The sequence below is a fragment of the Camarhynchus parvulus genome, chromosome 4, assembly GCF_901933205.1.
Source record: "Camarhynchus parvulus chromosome 4, STF_HiC, whole genome shotgun sequence".
NCBI classification, from domain to species: Eukaryota; Metazoa; Chordata; class Aves; order Passeriformes; family Thraupidae; genus Camarhynchus; species Camarhynchus parvulus.
The window spans coordinates 60,900,392-60,924,763 of record NC_044574.1 but is presented as its reverse complement, the minus strand read 5'-3'; the positions used below and the strand labels follow the sequence as shown (position 1 = coordinate 60,924,763).

Here is a 24,372-nt window from a genome sequence, read left to right as displayed (position 1 = left end):
ATTAAAAAAAGTCTAATATCACACTAGAAGTTCCTTTAAAAACATTAATTCCCAACAGAAGTTGTTGGGATTAGAATTAATGATTCTTGCTGAGTTCAGTGTTCCAAAATTGGCAATGAAGATTTTTTTGTTCTGTAATGTACCTGTGCGCACACGCTTTTTTGAATCTCTTTTCCAAATTTTGTTTCAATTGTTAAATTATGAAGTAATTTTTTTCTTACTGCTGAGAAAGCCAGGAAGTCAGTAAAGTATCCTTGCTTCCCTGTGAATAGATAATAATAATATCTGCAAGCCTTAGAGACCAGATTTTTATATGGAGGCCTGTAAAATCCTAAGTAACAAATAGATGGATGTAGTAGTCCATAAACCTTGGTTACCTGGGAGACAAAAAGGTGGACAGTGACCCTCTCTCTACCTGCAGTTTGTGCTTTTACTTAGCTAATTGTTCAACTCAGTTGTTAACTCTGGTGTTGAGGAGACAAACTCAGTGCCACCTGAATGACAGCACCTCTCCATCTGTCATCACTGGCCTTGTCACCCCACTGCTGCCTGACATTTCTATCCCAGGAAAGCCATGGGAATACAGGGGAAAAGTCAGTCCTGGTGGTGGAGCCATTCGGTGAATATAAACTAATTTGCAAACCTGAACATGTGTTCTGCTGCAACAGAAATAATGAGTTGTTTTTACTCATGGGGAAGAATGAATTTAGGAGCCTAATTAGGATTGCCAGTTGAGGCAAAGGGCGTTGTTCTTTCCCTGTACCTCAGGAGGGTAAACTGGAACTGCTGTCAGAGTTAAATAGATTTCAGAAACGTAAAGCAGACTTTGAAAACTAATTTCCAAGGTAATTACACAGTTGGTAACTTATTTATTAAAGTGCAGTATTTTACAATAAACTAGAAAGCTTTTTCAGTTTGTTAGAAACAGAGAAGTACATAACAGGATCAGGAAATAACTAGTAAGTTTTGTGCAACAAAAGCTGCTATTGACTTCACTGCTTGATATCAGCGAGCATTTTCCCAAAAGAATATTGCATAAGGGACTCAGGGTTTGGCTGATTTCGTGATTCCTCCCATGAAACGTTTGGCTCCTTTGCATGTGATGTTAATGTATGCCTGATAGGCGGTGTGTGCAGCAGGGAGGCAGTGCTGCCTCAGGGGGGTTACTCAGGGGGACTCGTGGTCTCCTGGCACTGCTCTTAGTGCCAGAGGGACACACACTGTGCTCTCACACTTCCTGAAGGGCCGTGTGCGAGCTCCTCTCCGCAGCTCCCCAGCTCACTGGGAGGAGCCAGGGAAATGGGTACCTTTTGGTTGTGACCAAGGTATTTCTGAGCACTGCTCCTTTTGAAGCCCTTGGCATTTTGTCCCCTGCATCCTAGCACGCTGAAGAGTTCCCTCCAGACAACTTGCACTTCCTACAATTCCTCTTGTTATGTTCTTCATCTCCTTCTGCAGTACGAATCTGGATGCTAAAAAGATCCATTCTTAATTCAGCACCCTAGCCTGAACCTCACTCATCCTCCTCCTTACCCTCAGACTAGTCTACAGATGAATTCAAGGCGGATTAGAATGAGCAGAATAACAGAAAGTTAGTCTAACTAAGACAGTTGATTTCAACTCAACAAATTATAGCTCTCACCCTATAACTTTCTTTATGTCCTACCGCTGCCTAAGCTTCTACTCAGCCTTCACCCTAAGCAACCCAGGCCTAGCCTTCCACTGAACCCACCTAATCTCAGCCCTGCTATGTCTAGAAAGCATAATGCTATTCATGTACGCTCCCTAGCCATATGGCCTATCCAAATACAGTTATCAGCCTCCACCATCCTACCTATCCTCATGCTCACATAAGATAAAATTATATTTTAAAAACCCCAACAAACTTCCAGTGGCTTCCTGCTCTTATGTCTAACCAGAATCCTCCCACTATTCCTCAGTCCATACTTGCTTTGATTCACAATATTTTGAGCTTTTAGGTGCAAAAGATATTTCAGAATCTTCAAACAACTTTTTTTTTCCTCTGATGTGTACGTGCTTAGGGGGAATATACATGATTTATGAAAAGGATATAATTAATATGCTCTGTAGTCACCTTTTTCTGGAGAGGGGGGAGAAATGTTTCAAGTGATCTGTGTAAATCCTTCACATCTTTTTTTAGTTGAGGAATTTCACATCATTCATAACTTCATTTCCAAATGTTTTACAATTTAATAATTTCCATATGCCCCATACAACTTTCTCAAGCTCTTCTGTAGACATTACCTAATTCATTTTAAAATCACCTTGGAAACATTGAGCTGAATTGTTCTACATGCACCATTTATAAATAAATTTTATTTCTCTGACCAGCTCATTATCTTATGTTTTTGTACTTTTCTGCCAGAAGAAATGTTACCTTATGCAGCACTGAGAATAGGAGCTTCTGGAATAAAGATGAAAAAGCAAGTTAGGAGAAGGAGAAACATGTGATGAAGTGCCTCAGCATGTCCCACTGCTGTCTGTTGAAAATGCCCTGCTGTAAACTTTGCTCCCCTGACTGATGATTCTGTCTTTGCAGACTGTAACAGAGAAGCACAAGCTAAATGTACCCGAGACAATGACTGAGGTCCTGGATGTGTCAGATGAAGAAGGTGAGTGATTTGGTAAATTCCTCTTCCATATCACCTATGTAACCTGTTCTACAGGCTCAAGAAGCTGCTTGAATACCCTCACATCTTCATTTTGCTGTGCTTGTAATGAAGCTCTTTTTTGAATGATGTAATCATCATGGTATTTTTGTAAAGATGCCAAAATTTGAAACAAAGTAAAATCCTGGGCCCCTATATCTTTTCCAGAAAAAGCTTATCTGAACCAAATTGGCAAATAAGACCATTTCCCAACTCCTGGCTTTACAATTTCACTGTAGAACTGTCCCAAAGTTGGCTTTGACCCTCTCATAAAGAGGAGTCCGAGCAGTAAATATTTTGGATCTGTGCCACTTGTATCAGGTACAAATGTCCAGGAGTTCTGCCTATTTGGAAACATTTGTGGAAGAAGATGCGTAAGGTGCAGGGTGAGGAGAGCATTCCCTGGAGGGAGCTTTTGGCACAGAGGAGCTCAGGGATACACAGGGTGTGATACAAAGACAAAGGCAATAAGTTCAGCCCTTGGGTTTCAGAGATCTTTGCACATACAGATAGAAGACGTGTCCCACCACTTAGCTCCCTACCAAGGGAATTTCTCTGACCTTCTGGGAGCAGTGATAAGGTATCACACTTTTATACAGCTCAGAATTGCAGAAATGGACTAAACCCACCCTTTTCTAAGGGTTTGCAAATGACTTAGAAATTTTAGTCACAGCAGTATTAATAAATATAAATGCAGTTGGAAGAATTTTCTATGTTCCTTTTTACACTTGAGAGTGCCAATATTACAGTATCCTATGTGTGCCATTTTATGGTGGTTGTTATTATTTCACACAAATAATTTGTAGAGTGAGTAGTTTCCAGAAGTCCTGGGAATTTGGAAACTCGGCTTACAGGGTTGGTACTTTTCTTTTACAAAGAAAACAGATGCACTTGTGGCTCTAAATGGTGCACAAAGTTAATGGCATTCATTAATTATAAGTGCTTGTATTGCTTTTGGAAATGGGAATTATGCTGATAAATTAGTTACACTCTTGAGAAAATATGATGCTTAGGCTCCAGATGCAACTTTTTGTTTTAAAATGCAAAAACAAACAAGTGTGACTCAAAATCAATTATTTTATGCTGCATCATGACCAGTGAAATTATTTTGCTACTTGTCTCTGATTAAGAAGCATTCAACTGCTTGTGTAATTATTATATTGAATCACCTTTGAACAGCTTATTGCCTTATGTTCACCTTATTCAGTTTTCTCCCAGTCTTTTGATCTACTGTTGAATCATCTTTAAATCCACAAAGCCTAGTATGTCTTCCTGCTTCTACTGGATCAATCCAGGGGGTTCCTTTTTCTCAATTTTCACACAATTTGTGTGTTGTACAGCCTTTAAACACTCTGATGAGGAACCCTTCAGTGATGGGGAAGCATATAGTGGCACAGGTGCTGTTAGCAGGAGTTCATGGAGTAAGACCTACAGACTTTCTCTTTTTGTTTGACTCAGACTGTTATTTTTTGTGTAGTAACAGCACGTTTGCAGAATTTGGGTATCTAACACTGCTCTCTGTTACTTTTGAAGTGTGGTTGAGTGTGTGTTTCATGAAGGTGGGAGGAAGAAATGAAGGTGGGAGGAAGAAGGGAAGCCAGAAAATCTCAGATTTATTACCTATATCTTGAGCGTGTTGGCAGAACTTGAAGGGGCTGTCCTGCATGACTAATGCTCTCCTGTGCTTTGAATTAACATTCACTGCAAGAACTCCTAATGTGGATGGTGCTTGTCGCAGTAACTTTAAATAGCTGGGGACAGGAAGGCTGCAGAACTTGTTTTATAGAGAGGATGAACCATTTAGGGGTGGGGTAGCTTCACAAGAGGCCAGCAATAAGGTGTCTGTGGTACTGTGTTCTTTGAAGTGACACAATATGTTCTGAAATAAATTGATGTGCTGCTGCAAACCTGCTAACTGTATTTATATAAATATCAAGTTGAACACAAGAGTACTTGAGCAAAGTATTTCAGGTCCCATAGTGTAGCATGTTCATAAGTACTTTGCATTTTGCTTGGAATATCATTCTGTTGCATAATTGTACACTGTCATGTTGTTAATATAGCATTTGTATTACTAAAAAAAAGTTAACATACAGCCTGAGCAGTATAAAATAAAAGACAATTATCTATCAGATAGCTCAGCTTGGTGTGGAAGGTCCTGCTCTGGGAAGCCTATTTTAAAATATTTTGAATGGACAGAGTGCCACTAATTCATCTTCAATTTTCTTGCACCCTTTTTTGTGTTTATCTATTGAAGTTTTATTCAGAATTCTTTTCTTTTTATGTTACCTGGAAAACAAAATCTTCCCTTTGAACAGAATCACATTATATTTTTTATTTAGAATGGCATTGGATCCCTGCTCGTGGGGATTGTACTACAAATGTGGTTTGTGCAACATGTACCCCTGCCAGCAGAAATGCTCAGTGTGGATAAAGTTGCACTAAAAACTCTGTTGGTTTTTATCTTTGTATCAGCCTTGGCTGTATTGCTGCTAAGTTCAGTTGCTTTAAACCTGTCACCACAAAAGAAACATTTTGCACGTGAGAGATCCTTAGAGCATAAAGGGAAATTACTGCAAAGCATCTTGTGAAATGTATTTTAATGATGTCCACAGAATTAGTGAAGTTAAGTGCGAGCAAATATTTTATTAGGGCTGAGTCTGTGTAAACACAGAAGAAAATATAGAAAAGCCAGGAGCCTGGTTTCTTTCTTATTTCCCCATATATTAATATGCACCTCTGTATCCATTCCATGCCTCATTTTTGTACCAGAAGTGGTACAAACCAACAGTGGTTTGTCTTTGAGACTCCCATGGGAAATAGTGCAGTAAGTGTAGTGCTATAGAGAGAGAATACAACCAGTAAAACAGGATGGTCAAGAGCTCTCACTTGTTTCTTTTTGAGCCTCCTCATCACCAATTAATTTTCAAAAGTTGTAGTTTCAGTGTCTGCCTGAGACAAAGTTCTGGCTGCTGCAGAAGTTGTCAAGCTTCAGCCATGCTAGCCCACATCCTCCATGCTGGCAGCACAAACCTTTCCCCATGTGGTGACCCAGCCCAGAGAACTGATCTGTCTGAAAATGAATCTGTTTGTCCTGACAAGTTATTTTCCAGCCAGACAACTTTTGCAGGCAGAAGAGAATAGAAAGGCTGAAGTAGAGGGTGAAACACCACTGTCAGGAGCAGCATGGCCTGAGATGGCAACCAGAAAAGTTGACTCACACCAAACTGTAATTAGTGCTGACACTGCAATTGCAGAGAAGGGACAAATGTTGTCATGTGCAAAGAGCTCATGGACAAGGTGTCGTGTCTGTGAACTACTGCATTGTAGTGACCTTGTATTCCAGGAAGCACTTCGCAGCTGATCCTATATCTGGCTGCATTGGATAAGAAAGAAAATCCCCCACAGTGCTTAAATACAACAACAAATTTCCAGAGTGCCCCCACACATGGCCTTGGAGTAGCTAATGCTGCTGCATATGTGTGAGAAATGAGCAGCTAAGTCTAGGCAGAATCCACTGCTGTTATACACATGCATAATTCCTCTGAAGAAGCACCTGAATTAGTGGGAAAATTTAATTTCCTAATTAGACCTGGAAGTTAAAGTTGCAGCCAGGAATTGTTCTTAATAGACTTAGGTTGCTGTTGCTGCACATTAAAACACAGTAAATTTGTACTAGCGCCACTGAGTTAATTCACCCTCTAAATACAGCACTTTGTATCCTGTAGTGTAAAATGTAGCCATAGGATGCTGATTTACACAAGCAAAGCCTTGGTGGCTTAGGGATGTAGGGGTAGTTTGTTATTTTATTGTTTATTACCTAGATCCAACATAGCAACTTCCTAAATACCAAGGTCAAGAACTGGAATTCTTTTTGCAATGGGTTAATAGGCAAGAAAACAAAATCAAGGTGTCTCTCTCCCTCCCCAGAGGTCCTTAAGAGTAGAAGTGCACTTCTTTTGAAATTTGCTTCACTTTAGGCCTTTCTAAGTGCTGCCCTGAGCTCCCAATAGCTGACATGATGATAAATTTTAAGTCATGTATCAACATCTGAAACCACATGTGAAACCCCACTTTCCTGGCTGGCTAAAAAGAAACAAAGTTAAAGCATTAGCCAAGCTGTAATCCAGGGAAGCTTCTAGTGTGGGCCACTAAATAGAGGATTGACTTAAGGAGTTGAAAGTGTCCAAACAAAGTGTCAGAGAAACTCTGCAGTTATGGAATATATATTCCATAAAAATTGTTATTACCATAGTTCTCCTTCCTCCATCTCCATCTCTATGGCGAGCTATAGACTTATCTGCATGCTGCAGAGAAAACAATAATTTTGGCAAACTCGTATACCTGTATCTGGCTTTAAAAACATCTATTAAAAGCCATTTCTGGCAGTTTGACACAGCTCCCTTTCCTTTATTATTTTATTTTAAAATTTTCTCTGTATTTTCTCTATATTTTGTGAGAAAAAATTCCAGAACAATTCTCATGCAGCAGTTGTATTTTGCAATTTTGCAAATTCATAGATGGCCACTGCAAACCACGGAGCATGCAAACCATCAATGTCAAGGGTTATATTTCTCACAAAGTCGTTGGTAAGTGGTGGAAATGTTCCTGGCACTAATTTGATGGGGAATGATATGGCAGACGGATTGTTTCTGGCATGATGAAAAAGGGCAGCTCCTGTATTGCCACAAAGCAACCATCTGGTGAGATCTGCTGTGTCAGGAAGCCCTTGATCAGCTGAACATGCAATCATTTAGAGTTAAACACCTATTTTTTCTCTCCATATGCTAGGAGGCACTGTGGGTTTGGGGCATTCATCTCAGGACAGGAAGATGGAGGGCACAGGCCATGGGGGGGAGTTCCCTCAGTCCCTGCCTGTTGTTCTGAGATAGCTCTGCATGGTCTGGTTACTGTTTGCAGATGTCCCATCACATCAAACACTGTGACTTAGTCCCACTATTGACATCTCTCAGATGAGAGGCCAAAGCTGAAATCAGAGTAGACTTTGGATTTTTTTTTATAAAGTTGTGGGCGTGATGAAAGTGGTAAAGATTTAGCCTTTGTTTCTATTATAAATGGAATGTCTGGCATGATTATCGTTATCTACTTTATTTGAAATATAACTTGAAATTCTCTTTATTGTTTGATTAACAGCATTGCCTTAATATCTTCCAAGTTTTCACTAAGCCCTGTGCTTTTTAATGTGACATTCCCAGGAAACAGGAGGCATCGTCTGTCAGAAGACAGGAAACATGAAGTGATTAAATGCATTTTATTGTTTTCTGTGAAACTGTGCCCAGTTTCTCCCTCTTAATGTGGGTAGATGGAATTTTCAAGAGTTTTTGTTGTTATACTGAAAAGATTCAAGACTCATTTTTACATATAATATTTGTGTGCATAAAAATCTTAAAACCTCCAAAGTTTACTTAGTTCTAGATGACAAATAATAAATTTATTTCTTAGCTGAAATGTCATCTAGAAAAAATAGCTTGATTTGCTTTGTGAAAGTAAGTATCAAGATGAGCCTCAATTTGCCCACACAGCCCAGCAAATGAGAAGGCATGAAGCTCTTGGTGGCCTGGGGTCTGTTGTGTGGCTCTGTGGGTCACACCAAGCCTCTGGCAGGCTCACATGGCAGTGATTTATCAGAGGGAAAATCACTGAAATATCCAGGCAGAAACTGTGGAGAGGAAGCATCTTGCAAGTGGGAATGAAAAGAAACATCTACATGTTGCTTGGCAATGGAATCTGTTTTGTTAGTCTGCTGGGGAAAAGCAAACTGTGACTTCATATAGACAGAATTTCCTGGGGAAAAGAATGCTGGACCTAAAAAAAAAAGGATTAAATTTCATTATTCAGAGTATATGGATAAAGGTTACTGTGTCAGATAACAAATGATCATTTAGGCTGGGATTCATTATGGATTATGATTATTCCCATCTACGCAAGTGAGCTTATTTCCAATTTCTGTATGTTGCCATGTTCTAGAAACATGAATTTTGTTGCCGTTTACAGAAAGATCTTGGAATATGGGTGACAGAGCCTTGTATGATGTGAAGTTTGGATAGAAGAGAGTTTAAGTTAACCTTTGCAACTATAAGGCATAAGGCAGTTTTTGTCTGAATACATGTAGATTACAATCAAATAAGTGGTGATATTTAACCATAAACTGTCAGGCTAGGATGCAGTATAGTTATGTCCAGAAAGCTGAAATAGATTAAAGAACAGAAAGACCACGCTTTAGAGCATAGCAAAGAGGCATGCTCCTTGCCAGTGTGTGCACCAGCAAGAAATGTATGAAGTCTAATTGACTAATCACCTTGATTTGAATTTTACTTTTCAGAATGTCTTGCTCGATGTGCCACTTTGATTAAATGCATTAATTGCTTGTGGTTTGCAGTGTTTCCTGAGTGGAAAATGCCTTCCTGTTCATTGTGCCATCCAGCTGTTAGATTCTGAGGTGCCAGTGGAATCAAACTCGTGTGTGTACTTATCCCTTGTGGGTTGATTTGCAGGTGATGACACAATGACAGGAGATGGAGGGGAGTACCTTAGGCCAGAAGACCTCCGGGAGCTGGGAGATGACTCTTTGCCAAGCAGCCAGTTCTTAGATGGAATGAACTACCTGAGGTACAGCTTGGAAGGAGGACGCTCAGACAGGTATTTGCCTGGATATGGAACTTTTCTCATGCTACTTCTGCATGAGAACTCATTTTGCTGTAAGTGTGTGTGAAATCCCTCTGTGGGGTCTCTGCTTGGGGTGCTGCTCAGCATTTGTTCACTCAGTGTGGCAGCATGGCAGTCACCACTTGGCAGGAGGAAGGGGTGGTCACCCTCATCTCCTGCTGCCACAAGCCGGGGATGGGTGGACAGGGGCTTTGAGCATCAGGTGAGCTGACTTTTTGGAGTGGTTTGCTGGCTCAAGGTACCAGGAGAGAAGCAATGGACTGGGTCATTCTGCACTGGGCTGGCAGTGAGTGTACTGTCTGCAAGCACCTCCACTCTTTCTGGTTCCTCATGGCTGAATTAGCAGGACAGAGAATACTTGTCCTTCTACTGACACAACAACAACAACGACAATAATAATAATAATAATAGAAACACTAGTTTGTTCAGTCCAGACAACATACTGATTTGCTTATATGTAAAAAGTTGAACTTAAGCCTAGATCTCTTTGTGGAATAATAATGCATGCAGCTTTGATTTAATTTTCTTTTTTTTTTTTTGAGTGTTGTTATATTCTACAAAAAATATGGAATTCCCTTCCCAAAAGGAAAGACTTCATTAGTGAGCATAAGTGTAGGCTCAAACTGGCAGATTAACCCCCACAGTTCTAGTTCAGAATAGCCACCCAGGCATTGCTGGGTGAAATCAGTACTGTCTCCAAACTCACTGCCTTTAGAACTGGGGTGCACTAAAGGGAAGAAAAGGAAAAAAGTTGAAACCTTGGCAACAGAGTTTTGAAGCTACCTCATTTTCCAGTCTTGGTTGTTATCCTGGCAGCATTTCTGAAGCTCAGTGGAATCAGTAGGATCCGTTCTGTTTACTTGAGTAGGCTGGGAATTGCTCCTGGAACAAAAGATGTCAGGAAACAGTTTGGTTTGCCTCACAGCATGTGTAAATCCCATCATTCAGGTCCTGCAAGCCTGGAGTCTCTGTTGGTTTTTAGACAGTGAGTCCACTGAAAACAAAGTGACTGTGTGGCTTTTTAACTCTCAGAGGAAGTCTATGAACTACATCAGAATGCCTAAAATCAAAACCTTTCATTCTCTCAATGGTAGCAAAGTTTGGGAGTTTTTTCGGTTTTAAGATGTTGTATAGAAATGATTGTGCAGGCCAGTGTTACCCCAGTTTAAGTTAGGCTCCCATTTAGAATATTTTAGCTTTTAAGTCTTGTCAGTGGATTTCAGTAGATTCTCACTGACATGTTGCTGATATGGTTTCATTTGTATTGTATGAAAATTATTTCAAGTCCTGTGTCAAGCAAAATTATACTGAAATGCAGCAAAATTCTAAAGGGAGAAATAATGAAAGAAGGACGTCTTTCTAACTCCATGGTCTCATTTCCTGTCACCTTCAGGTTACTGATTTTAAGAATTTTAACAGAAACTGCTTCAGTTGTTTTGCATTTCCTTTGAATGTGATTTTCATTGCATTATAATGACTTTGGTTTTTCAGAAAATTCAGTAAAGCAAGATAGTATTAGCACTCTAGACTCGTATGATCTTACACATTAAACAATTTGATTTACAAACATGTATTTTTCATTTATAACCATCTTCCCTATTTATTTTATTTCTCTCTCCCCTTAATTTTTCTTTTCCATATGCTTTCATTAGCATCATGCCCAGGTAGGTATTACATAGCATGAACACCTCTTGTCTCTATCTCCTCCTATGGCACCTGTCTCTGTTCATCCACTTTGGAGGCCTGCTGTATGTAGAAAATTGAGTTGGAGAACCAAAGGAACCATGCTGCTGTTGAGAAACATTTATGTGGTCCATTTTTACAGTGTTCAGTGACCCCAGGGTTTTTTCTCAGCTTCTGAAAGAACATATGCAAATATACACTGAGATCTAAACTAGAGATATGCTCAACTGGTCTGGAGCTCATTAGGTCTGTCTAGGCTGGGAAGTGAGTGTGCACTGCAAGTCCCTCAGTGAAGCAGAGTAGAAACTTGGCATGGGGATGCTAGTCCTACTTTCTGGATACCACCAGGGCCCTGTTTGAGGCTTAGAGGTGGATGATGTGTGCCTGTGCACACAGGCAAGGCACAGTCTTATGTTCAGGAGCTTTGCAGCATTCCTGGGTTCCACAGTTCTGTCTCTGGGCCTGAGTACTTTTGGTCCCAGAACCCTTCAGACATGAGATTTATCAAACACATTTAAGAAGAATCTGCATTTAAGTGTTGGTCTTGTGTCTGCTTTAGGTAAGCTTTTTTATGTTTCATAGAATTCCTGAATACTTATGGCAATAATAAACAACAAATCCCTTGCTCAAGGGGACTGTAATTTCAATCAATACCTTTGTTCCTAAGTCTGAGCAGCACAGACCTTTTAACTCCTGGTTTGCTCTTCACTGAGCTGGCCCAGCGCACAGATAGGGCAGTACCATCTGAGCTCTACATTTGAAATTGAGTGTAGCAGGGAATTTAAATATAATTATATATTATATCAGAATATGTGATTTTATTACAGCTACCTGCAGAGCTCAGTCATGAATGTGCCTATCTTGTCTCCAGATAAAGCCCAGCTCCCTTTTGTATTTGTTAGAGGTGATGTACAGGTACTACACTGTGGTTAGCACTGGGCTACTTGTAGTGGTGGTAGTAGCAGTGAGGATGGACAGGATCACCATAGGGATAACCAGCCAAATGCAGTTCAGGCTTCCCTTCACTTGGTGTCTATCCAGGACGTGGTGTTAGCTGAATAGCAGAACCTACAGCTTGGATGGTGACTCTCTCATGAGCATTGCATGGCTCAGCAGAGTGGTTCTGGAAGTGTCAAACATGGAAATGAGCACAGGATAATGATGGCAAATGGGGTCTGCTACTGAGGCTCATTCCTCAATCAAAGAAAAAGTGTTAAATTTTGGTTTGCTTTTTTCTCAAGGCTTTCTGAAGGCTGTCTTTTCTTCTAGTTTTATACAATCCACCTGGGATGCTGAACAGGCCTCTGGTATAAGCTAATGATCAAGAGCACTGATTGTTCTTCAATGTCATACATTTCTAATAAAAATAAGATAACCAGTTGCTCCTATAAATGGATCCAAAATTACTGAGTGCACGTAACTATTGTTAAAAAAGACTGTGGTCTGAATCAGATGATGTGCACTTAAAGCATTTGAAACTCATGTCTGTAATGAACCAGTGACTTTTATTACTAACTGCTGAAAATGAATTATCTCTTAAAAGTCAGTGCATCTGGATAAATGGCCCATTGTTCTGATCCAGCATGTTAGTCATTATGAGCACTGCTCATGGATGTGTAAGCCAGGAACGCAAAACTGCTTCCTTCAGTTAGAGATGTGATATTCCTCAAGGTCTACATCAACATCACAGAGTACACGCACAACATCTGAAGGTGGATGATCTGGTTTTAAAAATCACTGTTGTCATACTGCAGCTAGTGAACATAACAAGGAGAGAACTCATGCCATTTGGTAGCAAAAACCCCATTTACCTCAATATGTCCTTCTGTGGTGTTGTATTTGTCTATTTTTTTTTTTTTTTCTTTTTGCTGGTGGATACTGCAGCTACATTCTGAGCCAGCGCTTGGAAGCAGCTTATTTACTGCCTTGCACCTCTCATTGCTACAGCAACCAGTGCTCTGTAGAGCTGTGTGTACTTACAGCGAGATCAGTGCTCACACTGGGGCTGTCTCCCTGCAGATGCTGTTGGCATTCAGAGGAAGGTTCCATTTTACACAGGAGCTTGTGGCTGGCCACACTTCGCCTTTCTGTGTGTACCTTCCAGGGGACAATGTCAGGCTTACTGCTTTAAGGGGAGGGAGTAGGTCCCAACAAAGCTTCAGAAAGAGTCATTCCAGCTTTTCCTCAGGGTGGAAGCGTACTGGTTTTCCATAGTTGTTTGCTTGTGTGATTCAGCAGCGAAGTTCTCCGAAGAGCCTTAACAGAAATGAATGCTCTTTGTTATGAGGAAACCATCATGCCACAAAACCAAATCTAAAAGATTTGTGAGTATATCTAGATTAATCTCTAGGTTCTGCATTTGGAAGCAAATAGGTCAGTGCAAAGGCTTTGTGGCCCATGGTCAGACAATAACACAGGTGTGCAAAGCTGTGTTTCCCCTGACTATGCTCTGCTGCCCCTGGAAGCTGCATGGTGTTGCTAATAGCATGCTTTTCTCATTCTCCCACTCGATCTGTCATGGCACCTTTGCAACATCCTGTGTGCTGCTGATGCATTGCTCTGGCACCCTACCAACCTCCCAGCCTGCGGTCCTTCAGTTCCGACAGGTCCCATACGCTGAGCCATGCCTCCTACCTGCGCGACAGCGCCATGATCGACGACGCCGTGCTCATCCCTGGCCAGCAGGTGAGTTGTCCTGGTTCAGGGCAAATTTGGAAGAGAACTCCTAAAGGGGGGCTCCTCTAGGAAAGCAGATTCAATCAGCCCCTCCTCCCAACTGGTCCGGGAGAAAATGCCTCCTTGGAGAAAAGTGGAAAAAACTGTTTATTAAACAATAAAACCTAAACAATATTAATCAATAAAACCCCTTGCTGCTCCAAAAGAGATGACAAACTCAGAAAGTCCCCTCTCCGGGTTGCAGTTCAGCTCCCTCAGTCTCTTATCAGTCCCTCCAGTGCTGGAAACGTCGTGGCCCAGGCCTGGCCACGTGCGAGCTGCCGATGCTCTGCTGGGTGTTCAGTCCAGAGCAGGTTTGAACAGGCCCAAGGAAAAAGGAAAAAAACCCCACAGTCCACGGAACTTCTTTGCCTCAGCTAGCTAAACTAACCAAAAGCAGAGGAGAGCTCTGTCCCGCTGTCTGTCCATCCGCAGACAGCACAGTCCAGGAGCAAGAATGGGGAGGAGTGAGTGCAGTGTCTGAAAACAAACTGCGCACTTCTTCTCTCCCCCTTCACTCTCTGGAACGAGTCTTAAAGGTGCAAAACTTATTATTCAGCATAAACAGAGCAAGACGATTGGGGATAAAAGCATCATATAGTCAACCCAGGACATGAGTAAACCTCTCTGAGCCCCTTCTTGCCTGCAGAGATCAGGTAACAGGGAAAGGCTGCTCTGCAAATTGTTCTGATGAGACTGGGTGGTGTAGGCTGCTTGATTCATTTGTATACAAACCTCTCTATTTTCTAGGCATATTTAATGGCGTACTGTGCTGTGCAGTATTGAAGTCTATTCCAAAAAATATGAATACACTGTGTGAATGTAGCACAGGGACTGTGTTCTTAATGTTCTCCATTTTAACTGGTATTTGAATGTTGCTAATAGACATCATGCTACACATTCAGGGGATGTAATGAACTCATAGCCATTGTCCTAAAAATTACTGTCTTGAAACATGCTTGTAGTTAAAAAAGAAGAGATTTAGGAAATGCCTTCTCAGTGAAATCACAGCATTCTTTCACTCACATAGGATTACTTTAGGGAAATACTAAGTGTTACAATAAGGGTTTCTAGTATCTTAATACTATTAGTACTCCTTTGTTTTAAAAGAAAATGTTTAAATGCTTTGGGCACTACTATGCAAAATACTTTTTTTTTTGTTCAATAATGGATTTCATGTAGTAAAATGGGGTAATTTTTTTCCCAAGGTAACAACTCTGACCAAAGAAGCTGAAAGGAATTCATATCGCTTAAGCTTGGGCCCTGAAATCTTGGACAATGTGGCTCTTTCTTCCAGCCCTATTCATTCAGGGTGAGTGCATCAATTAGCATTACACTACAAAATGAGAAACAGAGTACCTGCAGTGAGACAAGCTTCAACTAATGCTTAACTAGGAGCTGTATTTTAATGCATTGCCTCCTGGAGCTGCCAATAAATTGTTATGATCTTTTAAGTTGACAACCAAGCAAGGCTGAGTACCAAGACTATTCACTGAAATCACTGCAAGTCAGTGGGCCCTCAGTCAAGTTCAAGGGGAATGAATGTGATAAATGACACATACACACAGGCATTTGTGTGCATTTTATTGAGACATAAGTACAATGCCTTTCAGAGTTAATAATAATTGACACTAAGTGCTTAATCACTCCAGATGGTTAGCACTTACTGTGCTGGTGGAGTGGTTGAGGTGAGCACCAGCTCCAGTGTTTGCCTTCTAAATTACATGAATAGACAAGCAACCTAAATATCACGTGCTTTGCACATATTTGAGCACTGTCTTCATGTCCAGCTGACTCTTTGTAAGCATTTGCATTTAGACAAACTCACTGTCATGGCATAATGCTGGTCAAAATGCAGACCCAGCCAAGATCATGTTTACAAACCTTATCCTGGCTGGCCCTAAAATCTGTGACTGAATTTGTTTTAAATGCTCTTCCTTACTGTGTTTTAAGTAATTTCAGTCTTCACACTGAATTCTACATTTGTGTCCTGCCATCAGATTGGATGGGGAACATGCAGACAAATTCAGAAGAAACTGGAGTAATCAAAAAGCATTTGATCTCTGTGGGCTGTGTACACAGCATGACTGGACAGCACAAGGGGAAAGATTATTTTTGTCAATCTCAAATGTGTTTGCTACTATCTTACAGTCTGTATTTTTAAAAACTAGCACTCATAGCACTGGACTCCCATTTGGAATGACAGGCAGTCCTGATCTAGAGGAGGGACAACATTGCCAGATTGACTCATGTGACATAGATGAGAATATTGTCTGTTAGCTGATTGCAGGATAGTTATCTGCGACCAGCACTCCTTGGATTTGCTTCTCATGAGCTCCAAAACTAACAGATGAAATGAAAATGCCTAATATGTAAACTCTGTGTCTGTTTATATATCTTCTGATATGAAAGCTTTAAAATTGTTTTGGTGCTTTATTCTAACCCTAGAGAGCTTATAGGTTTTTTCAAAGGATGTATTAATTTGCCCTTTCTGAAAGGTAGGTCTTTCCTGTGATTGCTGAGGATGAACTAAGTACTTTCTAGAAGAGTGGCACATATTTATTGGATGTACAATTTATTGGATGTGCAATTATTTTGTTGTTTTCTTTTAAAAAGTATGAGTGATATTCCCATCTTCTGAGATAACCAGGATGCTAGTGGTAGGATAAAATATCTGATTTTGATAGGAGCAACACTCTCTGCAGCCTTGCATGAAATACTGAATTTTAAGACAAATTATGTTCTTCTTTTATATATAGGCACTAAACTGACACTAAATATTGTAATAAAGAAAGCTTTAATAACAATTTCTCAGCCTTTGAAGAAGACTGTACAACACTTCGTTTTTATCTTGTTTAGATTGGTCTGAGTCATAAACTGTTGGAGTGCATTTGTTTTCTTAGAAAGGTACATTGACTACTAGAGTTTTGCTTCTAAGACCTTCCTTTGAATTGAAACAGTTGTAGAAGTTCATGATTGCTGCACTCACTCTGCTGGAACAACAAATGTATTTGTGATTCATAGCCCTGTTGTCAACCACACTCCTCTCCACATGCAGACACACACTGTTAGTGGCTTCTTATGAATCAGCAGCAGGGCTGACATTTAGGACATGCAGTGAAATAGTAGTTATCTATCACGAAAGGAAACTTGTAGAATTTTGAAAGAAATCCTACATAAACACTGTCAGTGGTCCTGTGCAAGGGTGTGGCCTTGGTTTTGCCCAAGACACTGAAAATGTGTTGAGTTCAGATGGTGTTTTTGAGAAATAACACATCAGCACAGTATTGGGTGGTAATTTATTTGTCACAGATGTAGTAAGTTTGTGTTCTGTAAAATCTGAGGAGACAAATTTTACTTTTCTCCCTGCACCACTCCAGTAGTGAAGCCGAAATTGCTGTAGGGTTCTTACAGATCTCCCATTGTAGGGAAGTGTTCCTGTGGATCGCAGTGTAACACCCCCAGGCAAAAGGATAAATTCATAGGGAACGGTTCTCTCAATGTGGAACTTCACAGGCACATATTTCAGCCTTTGCATAACTACCTGAATCTTCTGTCATGTCTGAATTTCAGAAGGGAAAAGGTTTTAACCATCCATTTAACTTTTAAATATAACTGTTCCTTCAATATGTTGATAATTTCATCAGGAAGGACAAAAAAGCAAGTTCTTTGGTCAGAGTTTTTTGCAACCATTTTGAAACCCAAAAAATATTTCTCTCCTAAGAGATAATGCTCTTGTGGGGCTCCAAATCTCAACATGAAGATCTCCTGGTCATTTTATGCAGCTGACAATTTCCAGATAGTTTCCAACTTCAGCTGAAGAAAAAAGTATTAATTCCTGCACTTAAACTCCCTTTCAAGCAAATCAGATTTTCTTCTTCTCATATAATTACTTGATCTACATGTTGAGCAAAGTTAAGGATCTCTGAGTATGCCAAAAAGTTCGGGTGCTGAACATCCAATAAGATAGAGTTGTATGACTTTACTGCTGAAGTTATGGGATGTCATTTATAATTTCCTGCTGTAATGTGAGAGACAGAACTAATGCCTACATAAATGCAAATATGCTTCACAGTTTTAGTCTCATACCACACAATATCCTATTGTGGAAGAACCTGTGTGTTTTTATTATGCTTGAAGGCAAAAAAAAAAATCACTGAAATGAAAGATTTGCAGCATTTAGATATTGCTTGGCAGTACCATATTTTTATCTCCCATAAAAATATACATGAATGGTGAAGATAAGAGTGACTGTAAGATTTTAAAAATATCAATGGTGTGCAAAACTATGTTGTTTTCTTAGCTGTGTTCTGGTGATACAGTGGAATTAGTTGTATAGATTATATTTCTAAGAATTTTCCTGACAGCTGTGTAGAGTCACAGTAGATAAGAGAGCAAATGTTATGTATTGTCAGGATCATGGCACTGTGAGGAAGGAGCTTTGGGTCCATGCTTTGATATGAACTTGGTATTGTGTTCTAGAGCAAATACACAGAGCTCTGCAGGTTTTCCAACTCTGACTCCCATTAATGCTCCTGTTTGATGAAAAATCCTGATTTCTTTTATATAATTTGCTGAAGAAGTCCCTGTTTGACTAATGGATGATCATAGTGTGTCATTACTTATATCTTGAAATAAATTACACAGTTGGGATACTATTAGTGAGTTTATCTTGCTGGAAGTCATTGTTTCCATCTATGAAAAGATGAGGGATTGGACAGTTCGTACTGTGACAAATAATGTGAATTATCATTCTTAGCTGCATGTCTGCAAAAAAGGAGGCTGGATCCTTGCTAACAAGGTAAACAAAATATCTTTCAAATGTTGTATTTTGAATCCATAATATATTTTTCCCAATGTGAGGTTGATTCCCTGGAAATCGTTATGGAAACAGGACCTGGCAGCGACCAGCTGATAGTCATTTCTTAAATCTGAAAGTCTAAGTGATTTCAAATTATGCTGCAGCTTTATGGCCTTTGTTCAGAAAGTTACAATGAGGAAAAAGAGTGAGAGTGTTTCATTAATAGCAAAGCATGTTAATGGAAGCAAGTGGCAACAGAGATGCATAAAATAAAAAGGGAAGTTGGAAAACTAATTGTCCATGTGACAATAAGTGATTACTGAGGGCCTAAACAGGTCAAAATGAGAGATTGAAATTTGTCATTTTGTAGAACAAAAGGAGGACAAGAAACATGTTGAAATAGAAGGAAGTGGAGGACAATGTATTGACAGAGGATTTTAAGGAAAGACAAACATGATTTATTGTGCTATCAGGAATGCTGGCTGGAATTACCTTGGGTGCCTTAGCCTTTGTTATCCCACAGTCCACATTTTAGATGTGAATACATAAACCAAGCAGCATCTCCCCTTCTCTGCTTCTGAGAGTTTTACTTGGAATCCAGCTGTGCATTTTAGGTGTCTGTCTTGCAGTGTGAGGGTGTCCATAGAGAAAGCAGATCCCTCCAGTTTCACTGCTGTACAGGTAGTGGCCACTTGGAACTGAGGCTGTTTACTTAGGCTTATTTTCCATACTCACTTCAACCTTCCCACGTGTGAGGAATATGCATATATATGTATATGTTCATGTGTTTGCTTTAGAAATCTGTTTCATTTTTCCAGTATTTCAGTATTTCGTTTAACTCATTCTTTTTTTTCCCCCTTTCTGTTCCTTTTTGATGTTAAACCATCTATTCTATTGCAGATGCTCTTCTCCATGTCTTGATCTTGACAACAGCAGGTGAACTTCTGCATAATTTCTTTCTTTATTACATTGCACTTCGCACCCACCCTATTTGTCCTTCCCTCTTACCTCACTTCAGGATGCTTTAGTGTTTTGTTAGTGCCCATTAGCCAAGAGAAAAAAATAAATCTAACCAGCAGTAATAGTTATATATAGCATGACTTCTCTTTTAAGTAAGTGTCCACTTTCTCCCATCTGCTTTGGCATCTATAACAAAACAATTCTGGAATTGTTAATAAGCTCACTGCAAAAAAGTCTTAACAAAGCTCTTTATACCACCCTAGGTTGTTTTAACCATTGATGTATTTAACCATAGCTTTTCTTTGTGGGTGGCATGGTTTAATATTCATATTTAAAGTAGTCCCTCCCCAGATAATTCAACACAAACCACTGTAATTATTAAATTATTATATTAGTAAGTGGGCTTTTTATCTCACTTGTCTGTGTGAAAAATATTGCACAGCCACTCTCTTAGCCACATTTTCCAAGTTGTACCACTGTATTTGAACTAGTAGATTAACAGCCCACCTTAGTATATCTTATTTTTCATGCTACACATATTTTTTGTGTGATGGTCAGTCAGTGCTTGAACCACTGGCACATTATATTCTGCACAGAACACCTGAAGCTGAACCATCCCAAAGGAGATTATCTTCCCTTGGCAAAATAAATGTTAATTGGCACAGTACCTGTTTACTTCCTTCAGCCTAACCCTAGAAAGGTGAAAATTGCCTTAAATATTAAGCTCTGCAAAATTGTTAAGTGGCTAATTAAACCCCCAAACTACAGACTCATCCTTTTAGGTCATGTCACTGAATTTCTCAGCAGCTGACTAATGCAGTGAAGAGAGTGATGTCAGAAGTTAATATAGTAGAGGTTTCCTATGTTAGGATCATGTTTTTTGTCCTCCTGGAATGTGAATTTTGCCTTGTTTCTGGATGGCATAGTTACAGCCTGCTGGAAAGCACTCTGAGGTAGTTGAATGACTTTGCTGTTGACTTCAGTGGGAGCTGGATCAAGGCCTTTTTTCTGAGTTTCAGCCTCTCTCCAGCTTCCTTCTCCTGCTGAACACTCTGATGGCTGAAGCACCCTGATTGTTTGTTTCTGCTTCTTCACACTGCGACTAACACTGAATGCTGCTATCTCCTTGTTTCCCAGTTTCTTTGATAAATGGACATAATGTGTGCTGAGAAGTTTTTGACTGTCTACACCGGGTGTGCTCTGGTTGGAGCTTTGTTCCCTGCTATCTGCCGAGCGCATGTGTGCCTGCCCAGCTGCTTGGGAAGAGAACCCTACCTGAGCCCAGCGTATGGGAGTGGTGCTGGAGACTTTGTCTAGTTTGGTTCTGTGTGTTCCAAGAGCTGTTGCCTGTCCTAGAAAGCCCCTGACCTGCTGGGTTTGCATGGCTCTCCTGGTGACTCTGCAGAACGAGTGTCCCCACGCTTGCAGTCACGGCCACCTGAAACTCTTCCTCTGCCGAGCTCTTGATGCAACAGGGACTCCTCACAAAGCACACAAGTGGCTTCCTTCACCCCCTCCAGCACTGACACATCCAGTTTCCAGTGTCTTTGTTCATCCTGCTGTTATCTTTCACATGAGGATAGATACAGAATAAACCCAAGTTAATTCTATATTAATAAAAGCAGCAAAGGGAATAACTGAGGTTCAGATCTAAAATACGAATGTTTCATGAAAATATACCCCAACTTTTTGCCCCTTCTATCCAATGCATATATTTTGTCTGTGTTTTGATCAAGTAGAAACCCCAAGACCTGCTTGCTCTGCTTTCTATAGAAGGTGTGGAAACAGCCTGAAGGATTTAGGGGCCTTCTGTGTGTGTAACCACAAGGCCACGACAGCCAGTGTTATTTGATATATCTTTCATATGGCAAGCATGTAGTTCTTAATTGCTCTAAAATGGAAGAGGATGACACAGCCTCTCTAATTTATGACTAAGGTTGCTAAATTGAGAGAGAATGGATGATGCTTGAGCTGACTGCTGTGTGTTTAACTGAAGCGTGTATAGACTCCCCTGCAGTCTCTAACTGATTCCTATGAGAGAATGGCTTTTGTACTTTATTTTTTCTTTAGAAAAATAATTTTGATTTTCCCTTCATTCTCTTTAAAAGAGAGAAGGCGATGATTTCCCCAAACCTGATTTGTTTCCCCAGTCTAGCTTTTATATTGTACTACCACCTTGCCAAAGCTCAGGAAATCTCAGTATTGATCCAATTTTCAAGACTGCCTGGGTCACATGTTTGTGTCATGTCTCATTTCTAACAGAACTTTTAAAACTAAAAATGAAACTTACTCAAAGGCTGTCTTAGTACTGAGAAAGATGCAGCTTTAACCTGCAATCTGCTTTGAGTCATCACTTAATTTAATTTTAAGTTAAAGTTCATTTAATCCCTTTTATTAACTGGGTTTTTCTTTCTTCCCCCCTGCCCCCCCTTGAACTCTTCTCTGCCATCTGTGTTTCTCTTTAATGATCCCTCTCCCCTTTATTCCCTGTATGTAGGTGGCTGATAGTGCTGTAGTAGTGCTCTATGCAGCTGGAACATGGAGTAAGGTCCGAGTTTGGTCCTTAGCTTTGGGAAGGATATGGAATGTTAGGGTTATTAATGTGCTAATGTTATGCACTAGCTTCTTTTTGACCATGGGAATTTAGTATGATAAGGTATCACTTCCCAGAGTGATGGCTTCATCTGCCATTTATCCCTGCTAGTGTTTTTTTGTCGAGTGCAAGCTCTTCCTCTCTCAGTCACGTCACTTAACAACACTTGGTAACAGAGGTGGAAGAGGAAAAATAATATCTGTGTGCGTAGGCAACACAATAATTAGTTTCAATTTTACATTTACTCTGTATTAGTCATACAAATTTTCACTTTCCTAAATGCACAATTCAGAAAGCATGTTTTGTGTCCTGCAGTAGTTTTGTATGAATTATCTGTGTATTGATAGACACACTCCTTCAAAAGGGAAAGGCTTTTCTGGTCCTGGAACAGCAGTGGCCCCATCCAGATGCCCTATTATGTAGCAAATAGGCAGAGTAAGAGACTGCTGTGATTCAGAAAAAGCTTTGCTGTGAATTATTTGCTTCACTCTCTTGCATAGCCAAAATTATGTGAAATGTGCTGATTAAAAAAAAAAAGATGAAAAAAATTGGATTAAATAAGTGGATGAAAAAATAAATGTAGTAAAAAGGTGGGAAAGAAGCAGAGTGATAACGTGGAAAAGGATGTATTTTTACACTCTGTGTTTGCAAAGCCTGTGTCAGTGCTCTGTCTTTCCAGGATTTTATGGTACAGACCTAAAGCTCAGAAATGTTCCCCTTCAGTTTCTTTCCTTTGCACTTATATTCATGCTATTTCTCCAAAATCCCTTTCCAGCAACTCCATAGTATTCTATAGCTGGGTTTGGGAACTGGCTCTTCCATAGGTAATGTGATAATTGGCACTAATCTTTCTGTGCTGTCTGAACAGCAACCTTAGGTCTCCTTTATGATAGAAACAGCTGTTTTTACAGATAATAAGAATAATATCCTACTGGTTTTATCCTAGCACTGTTTCTTTGTTATCTTTGTGTCCACCTCCCAGTGAGATTTACCTCTGCCTGTTTTCCCACTCCTTGGAGCTGTGGTTGTTCCAGTGAGAGAGGGCTGAGGTGAGACAGACTTTGTGATGGATTTACTGACCCACCAGGCACATTCAGTAAACTCAAAAGAAGGAGTTGCAACCATACTAAAAAAAGAACCCACAAGGGCCAGAAGGGAGATTACTTGGTTTGGATCCTCACCTTTGGTTTGTCTGTGTTCTAGCAGTGAACAGTGGGTTTGGCATTGCCGAGGCAAGCAGGGAGATAAGCTAGGGAGAACCTGGGACAGCAGGTGATCCAGCACTAATATCTTAGTGATGGACAGCAAAAAAAGGTGATCCTGGTGTTAAAGAATGCAATCCTGAGTATTATGTCAATAATGAAAATAACTTAATCCTAAATAGCCTGTTTATGACAGCTTGCACAATGAGGAATGTGAATGCTGCTGTAATTCAGTCAGAGCTCTCATTAGCTTCTGGGAGTTGTGGGGGAGTGTTTGTGTTGCTTTTAGCAGTAGCTTTAAAATGAGAAACTCTTCTTCTAGCAGTGTCATTGACTGCCTCAAACACACCCATTGTACTGGAGGCTTGGACACATTCTCTGAAACATCACACAGAACTGTTTTGATAACACTACTTCATGTACTTCAGGGGCAATTGCAGCACAAGCCAAGAGCATTAGTGCAACAATTGAGTATTTAGTGTCTCTTAAGCTCTTCTTTCATCTGTGCTCTAATATGTACAAAGAATGTATTTTGTGAAGGAAGCTCCCATTTTTCTCAACAAATCCCCAGACAATCGAAGCTGTAAAATGTTTTCATTTTCTTTTTTTCCCCCTTGTTAAAACCACAGAAACACCAACCTCTAAGGAATGAGCTAATGGTTGTACTACCCAGAGTTTTACCCTAAGCAAAGCCTAGAGGTATCTGAATGGCAGTAGACTAGGAGCCTGCATGTGTGAGACAGACTGGCATCCGTGGTGCATGGTGTGCTTCCGACTGGCGCTTGTGGCTCCTTCCCATCGTCCATCTCTGACCTGCACGGTGTGTCGAGTGTTGTGTTTTTACAGCATGTGGAATTCTTGTAGCTGTGTGGACAATGAATGGATGCAATGTTTGTTGCACAGAACGGTCAAGGGGGCAGTGGAAAAATCCCTGTGTTTGTTACTCCTGTTATAAGGGCTTTTCTCTATTACAGGTCCTTCAGTAGCATTTCTGCGACTCCCCATTGTGCTGGTTCTTTATTAGTGGCTAGAAGTAGGCCTGACACCATTCTGTCTCATCCA

General features: G+C 40.3%; 1 protein-coding gene across 37 annotated transcripts in view; it reads left to right on the top strand.

Annotated features, from left to right (window-relative positions):
• The window catches only part of ANK2 (ankyrin 2), a 254,369-nt gene that overhangs the window by 192,323 nt on the left and 37,674 nt on the right, over window positions 1–24,372 (top strand). For 10 of the 37 annotated variants that reach the window (XM_030947228.1, XM_030947224.1, XM_030947220.1 and 7 more), the window contains 8 exons: window positions 2,561–2,633; window positions 4,010–4,090; window positions 9,185–9,329; window positions 11,009–11,020; window positions 13,622–13,724; window positions 14,963–15,066; window positions 18,514–18,555; window positions 19,456–19,491. In XM_030947228.1, the coding sequence (XP_030803088.1) occupies window positions 2,561–2,633; window positions 4,010–4,090; window positions 9,185–9,329; window positions 11,009–11,020; window positions 13,622–13,724; window positions 14,963–15,066; window positions 18,514–18,555; window positions 19,456–19,491 (596 nt within the window). The remainder of the gene's footprint in view (window positions 1–2,560; window positions 2,634–4,009; window positions 4,091–9,184; window positions 9,330–11,008; window positions 11,021–13,621; window positions 13,725–14,962; window positions 15,067–18,513; window positions 18,556–19,455; window positions 19,492–24,372) is intronic. The other 27 variants (XM_030947254.1, XM_030947247.1, XM_030947234.1 and 24 more) reach the window with 13 other exon arrangements.